A 7,010-nucleotide genomic window follows, 5' to 3' on the forward strand; every position below is an offset into this window, starting at 1 on the left:
TTGTGGCTGACCTAATATTATACTCCTAGTAGTAAGATTAGTAAGATTATTTCTGATCCTATAATGGACTCAGTTTTCAGATAACTGATGTACCTTAGGTAGATATTAAACTTCAATTTGTGGTAGAATTTTTGACCAAGTATTGAAGTTTGATTGTTCTTTATTGTTGATTAAGTTGGGATTCAGAATGCTTTCAATACCATGTGGTTGCTAAAGGTAAAAATACGTATATATAAAATGAAGTTTAAAATGGAAATATTTTAAAATAATGGACATCAACATATTGTATGTAAAGCTTGTATTGCCTTATAGCGATGAAATTTCAGTTCAAAATTCCAAGTATGATTTTCTTAATTTATTAATTTTCTTAATTTATTAAATGTCCTTGAGCACATTTAAGCCTTTTGACAAGACAAGACAAAACAACAAAACAACAACAACAACAACAACAACAAAAACAAAACCATGCCAATAACACACTCGAGAACTTGACCATGGAAAGAGGGGGGAGGGAGTATAGTGAACTACAGTTGGGGGCTGTGGGTTCCTGGAAACGAGTGTGGCATGAGGGCATGCATCTGAGGTGGTGTGAGACTGTGCCTCTGTATCTGATTCAGTGTTGAAAACCAATGTTCTTCAATCAAAAAACAACAAAAATGATAACTCATACTCATAAGTGAAGATAGGGTTACTGTCTTACACTTTGTTGCGTTCTACCACCAGTAATTTTACAAAGTTTTTCTTGGTCATTTTCCAGATACCTACTAGCCTGTTTTTATTTTGGCTTCTTTGTCTTTTCAAAACCTTCAAGTATTTACAGTAGCTTCTTATTTGTAAAATATCCTTAACTTCTAGTCTCTGCCTTCTCGTCCTCTGGTCTTCACTTCTGAGTCTACCAGTGCTTCCAAGTCAGATGAGGTTCCCAAGCAGGCCCACTCTGGTGGGCATGTTCAAGTTCACTCTATCCCCTGGAGCCCAGGTACCCACCATCATTCTCTAGCTTCCAATAAAGCATTTGGAAAGGTTTACGTCATTTAGAAATAATCTTGAATATGTTCAAACTAACACAAAAATCATTCACAAACTTTGGTTTTGAATTTTTATAATAAATTACTTGCACCACACCCCTCAATTGACCTCCATCCCGCATCATTTCATTGGAGAAAACACACATGTGCTCACACGCTCACACAACAACTGCTGTTCTAATCAGTTCTGCCAGATGAATCTTCATTAAACGTAGCTTTGAGCTGATGAGTTCTCAGCTCCAAAGCCTTCAGTGACCTTCTCACTGCAGAATAAACTCTGTAGGAGCCCTGCCAATCCCCCTGCTCTTTTCTTAGGTAGGTGAGAAGGTAGGTGGATATATATAGATAAATGGATTCGGCCCCATGCATTCTTTAACCTTTGTACACTTACTGTATCTGCACTGGACACTGCAGTCTCTTCTACCAATCAAAAGGAGACATGCACCAATATTGTTATATTCTTATTTCTGCTTCTTCAAGATACAGGAACAATTATGTAACATTAGACAACAACTCAGCTACTCCACCAAACTGTCCTGATGATGTCCTTTATTAATTAAGCTGTTTCCACTAAATCTTTTGAAATGGAGATACTTGGCCATAACCCTTCCTCTATTTATCTTCCAGAGTGAAGTCCCAAATTCCCTCTAATAGCATTTGGAAAGACTTTGACACAGAAGTTCTCCTTTGTAAATTAAACAAATAGTTCATAACATCCACCTTGAGAGATTACAGATTTGCTTTATTTCTTATTGAAACTATTAACCTTGTATTTTAGTTTTAAAATTCTTAATCATGTCACATTTTGAAAATATTCTTCACCCAAGTTTCCACTATGTTTTGATGGATTATTATCTCCAGCAGTTCACCCTCATTGTCTTTGAGATAGCCTTCAGGGAATTATGGAAGCTAATATTTCCTGAGGACTTGCTACTTAGGATTAACTCATTTAATCCTGAAAAATAACTCTGTGAACCAGATAGTTTCGCTTACTTGTCATGTAATAAACCAATCACAAGTCCTAGAAATCTGGTTGAAATTAAGGCTTCAAGATAGGAGGGGCACTGTGGCAAGGAGCTAGCACAAGGGGCTGTCGGGGAGGAGATCTTGGAGGTGAGTGTGGTGTGAAGTCATGTATCTGAGTAGGTATAAGTCTGTGCCTCTGAATCACATCATTGTCATAAGCCAATGTTTCTGCAATTAAAAAACAATAATAAAATGACCAACAACCAACTAAAATGCTGAAACTTGGGATAAGGAAGTAAATAAGCATAAATGAAAGTTCAAATTTAACTTAGAAAGAAAATTTTATGAGATTTTGAATCCTATTTTCCAGCTGATTCTGGGAGTTAGGTTGTTTCTGACAGGATTTTATGGTGGATTATAGATGGGAGAAGACTGTGAATTGGAGACTTGTGTTCCTGCTACCATATCACCTACCAAAATGAACCAGTGCGATTCAGTGAACTTCGATAGGCCTTGCAAACTGTAAGCAATCTGTGCTCTTTCTCTTATGCCTCATCCTGGAAGTTGTAATAATAACTTTTTGTTAAGAATGTTAAAAAGAAAATTGCTCTGTCACAATCTCAGTCTTTTGGGCTACCATAATGATTTAACCCTCTAGTAATGCTCATTTAGAAAAGAAACTCAGTTTTCTGTTTAAATATCACCTCCTTAGTTGTTATAATTGTAATATTTCCAATCATTTCCCTTTAGTATGTGATAGCCTCTAATTTCTTGAACAGCTCATGAATAAGTATAAGGCTAAATCTAATTATATAGGTTCTTTCTCTCCCAAACTTTTTCTTATGTGTGTGTCTTCTTTGTGAAGAGTAGGAGGTAATAATGGCTCCCTAATCATTCACTCAAGACCAGCCTTTCTGTTGCACTCTCAAAATTCAGTGACTTAAGGAAATATAATTTTTATGTCAACCAATTAGCATTCATATCCATTTACATAAATCCCATGAACAGCTCTTTCCAAGAACTATTCTTTCCCTTGTTTGTACTTTATGGTTCATGAGTCTTCAAAGCTGTCAAAGTACACTGGGGTCAGGGCAGGTATATATACAGCCTATCATCAGTGGTTTCTTCCCTTTTTTATCTTTATCAAGGTTAGATCTCCCACTTTGAACTTCAGTTGAGTCTAATAATGTTACAGCAGTTACCCTCAGGGTAACATCTCACTCTACTTCTATTCTGATGGTAGGATGACCCAACATACCTTAACAAAGAAGCACTTAACATCTGAAGAAAAAGAACTGGAAGGATTTAGCTAAGATGTATAAGTACTTTGAAACACTGAGGTTACTAAAACTGAAATTTTCATCACATTAGAAATGAATCTTTTAGAGATTTTCAGAAGGGGAGCATAAATAGGATTTATCTGCAGTGAAATGCTAATGATCATGAACAATGTAACATTAATTTTTCTTTTTTTCCTTTAAATTGCAAGTTCTCGTTTCAATAAGGGGTTAATCTTGATTTTCAGAGCTTCTGTGGCTATGACTTTAATATGAATACGCCACAGAGGTGTGTATCTATGTAACACAGTGTGTTATTCCTGCCATATTAATTAGGGTAAGGATATCCCATGGATTCTCTAATGTTAATATTTGTATTTTTGCTCATGTGAGGTTAAATGATTTTTAGAACAGTACAGGGAAGACAAAATGGCTACTATGTGTTGTTCATCTTCTGAGATATTCTCTAAATGTACCAGTCCTCATAATATTTCACTAAAAATAGTTATACTAATGATGTTCATTAATAGAGGAGAAGAGAAACAGATGCAATACTCCATTTCCAATCATAATTCTTCATGTAAATGTTATTGTGAAAAAATAAACTGTTAGAAGAGGAAAAAGTTTGACTATTTAATATGTTGTTTTATTCCACATGGAAATCAAGTAAATAAAACTGGCCAAGTGGGTTTATATTGTTCTACAATATCAGTATCCGCATGTATCTAATTACTCATTTTTGTTTATACTTAAATCTATAAAAAAAAAATTGCCCCTTCCTAATCAGGCAGAGAAATAATTTAATCAGCTATTAAGCAAGACTGAAAAAATTTTGATTTATATACCTTAAGTATAATAGTTAATAAGTAGTTGAATTTGGGCCCTCCCTGGTGGCGCAGCGGGTTAAAGCACAGCACTAAGAAGCTAAAACCACTTCTGCATGAGTTCCATCCCTGCCCCGGAGGTGATCCATGTGGCAAGGCAGACCTCTCCTGACCTGCCCGCTGCTCCCCTCAGCAGTGTACTTTATCGATCTGCTTGTTCTGCTCTCCACTCTGTCTTCTGGTGAATCTTCTCACCTCCCCTGCACCTAGTTCTGTATGAATAAATAAATCTTAAAAAAAAAAAAAAGGTGAATTATCTTTCTGCCTTTTTGGTGTAAGTTCAGTACTAATGCTTTTACAGTTTTTATTGAAATGTGTGCCTGTACCCTTTTTTCTTCTTCCTTTGGGTATCTGTGGAGTAAACATGAAAAGGTACTTTCTGGTAAAAGGTTACATGCTTGCACACTGTCTCTGGCTCTGCATCACTTTCCCACATCTAGAATGAACTGGAAGGATGTCTCCTTCTGAGGACTCTGCACACAGAGCTTTGTGTTCATTTTTTCTTTTATTTACTTTATGTAAATTGATCTTCATTCCATCTGTTACCCTACCATTTAGTTTCTTTACAATTCCCCTCTCCTACGTTATGTTATCTCCTTATTTTGGTGTAAGTCTTGGTGTAAAGTCAGGGTTAGAAAAAGTGTGTTTGGCTTCAGTGCACGTCTCTGTGTAAGCCAGCCTGATCACCTTCACGATTGGGTATTTTAGTGGTCTTGCAATCCCCACACCTCCATAAGCATGTCCAGGTGACTAAGCATCTTATTACCTTTCTGAGGCTCTAGTCCTATCTAAATTTCTGGTTTATTTTTTATTTGCTGTTTTTTGCAGTCTTTTATCAATTCAGTTTTCCTCTCAGAGCACCTTGAAATGCCGTTCTCTTTGTAAATTTCTGCTTCCCAAATATTTTATTCACCTTCCAGCATTTCAGTCCCAAAGTTCATTTTGTAAAATATTGGTATGTAGTCATTAAACTATGTTTACTTTTTTTTTATACCCCTATTCCTTGAAATACCCATTTATTCCTATTATTACCGAGGCAAAAGTATTAAATGAGATCCATGGCTGTATAATGCATATTTGGCTGTATGGGTTACTTTTCCCCCTTCAATTCAATTTGTGCTAATGGAAGTACTTGTCTTGCTCAAGCAAGCCATAGGAAAGCCGAAAGTGATTCATTGTTAGTGACTCCCTATTAGTGTCTTTGGAGTGGTGTGCGTTGTTCCATTGGGTTCTATATGTGAGAGAGACAGACATTTTACTTTTCAAAATTCAGATTCAGCTGAGGCTTTATACAAGATTTACACATAAAGCTACCAGAAGGAGTACATAGTTGTAGTGTATGTTTTTAAAAAGAGACAAGTTGTTGATAGAGTAGCTCTGGTTGGTTCTAGAGTTCTTTTTTTATGTAGATTTGGTGCTGGCAAAGAAGCAGTCACAAAGCATCTATCTGTCCTCCAGGAGGATGAAGTGCTGTAAGTACCCTGAGGAAATAAAATGTGTAGATTAAGGTAATGCTCAGAATGGGGAAGTGTTTCTTTGTGATTTTTGTCACTAGGAATTTTCCCGGATGTTAGTAGCACCTGCTGCTTTGACTAAACTAGCCATGTAGCTTTCCTGGTAATAGGAGATAGATGTCTGTTACTCTCTAAACTGCAAGGGAATAAAGGAAACACCTGTAATTTGGAAGATTTGGAGTTAGGTGAGGGAAAGAGCGGCTTTATGTTGATTGTCTACAAAAAGAATCTTATAATAGTGGTTCTTATTTCTATGCAGAGTAATTCCTACATTTTCTCTTTTTTATTCTAGGTGAAGGAACAGAATATGGAAATGGGTAGAAAATTTTAGAGGGGAGTGCTCTTAGGGTGAGAATTTGTTTTTCAGATCTCAGTTGTCTCATTGTAATTTCTAAAGATCTGCAAATGCGATCTGTAAGAAAACCAATGTCTGATTATTCTAACTGCAAGTTGGAAAATCACAGTTAATACCATTGAAGAGTTCTAATTTTTTATACTGCAAATTTCCTCCATATGGAGGTTTTTCTCTTAGATTCTAATTTTTACTGTGAGCTACAATATCATTTTTGTCAATGTGAATGTCTTCTTGTACCAAATTTTAGCATATTACAGTTCTTGGAATCATAGAACTTTTCCTGCTATGTATTCAGTTTTCATCAGTTTGTATAAGAGGGAACATCTCTGCAGGAATAGATGGTAAAAATAAAAGAAGAGTAAATATTTTTGCACTAAAAGGTATTGGCAAAATAAGATTGAGATAGAATAAATCTGAACTTAAAAATTAAATCCCTGTGATTGATATAGAAAAGTAACTAAAAAAGTAGACTGAACGCCTTTGTGGTTCTGTGGAGGTAGAACTTACTGACAACAGGCACCTTGTTCTTTATAGCAACATTAAATAGGTATTCAACAGGTAGTTATTGAGTAAAATCATGAGTGAATGAGCCAAGGAGCATCAGAAAGTATTTGTTACATCAGGATCTATAATAGAAAGTGATTAAGAATCTCATATTTTTTTTGTAACAGCAAAGTAAAATGAATTTATAAGCATTTTATTGAAATTTCAGATCTAAACACTCTGAAATATGGAAATTTGTAGTAAGTCCTCACTATTATCACTCAAATGTGTAAAATATCACTTGATATCTTTTTAAAATTACATTTCTTGTTAATATGAATGTAAAATAACTTAAAAGTTTTTTTACATCATTTCTTTTTCTATGGTCTTGCATTTCATGTAAAAATTGGTCTTTTCTGGTTTGTTTGTTTTGGGAACCTGTCATCAGATTAGAGCTGATGATAAAGATGTATTAACTTATGTAAAATTATTTCTCACTCTTT

At 35.2% G+C, this 7,010-nt stretch overlaps 1 protein-coding gene across 1 annotated transcript in view; it reads left to right on the forward strand.

The window, feature by feature from the left end:
• The window catches only part of CEP128 (centrosomal protein 128kDa), a 173,644-nt gene extending 167,654 nt beyond the window's left edge, over nt 1-5,990 (forward strand). The window contains exon 20 of the mRNA XM_012724388.1: nt 5,962-5,990. Within this exon, the coding sequence (XP_012579842.1) occupies nt 5,962-5,990 (29 nt within the window). The remainder of the gene's footprint in view (nt 1-5,961) is intronic.
• The last annotated feature ends 1,020 nt before the right edge of the window (nt 5,991-7,010 follow it).

This window comes from Condylura cristata, unplaced genomic scaffold, assembly GCF_000260355.1.
Source record: "Condylura cristata isolate star-nosed mole 26May11 unplaced genomic scaffold, ConCri1.0 scaffold00013, whole genome shotgun sequence".
Taxonomy (NCBI): domain Eukaryota; kingdom Metazoa; phylum Chordata; class Mammalia; order Eulipotyphla; family Talpidae; genus Condylura; species Condylura cristata.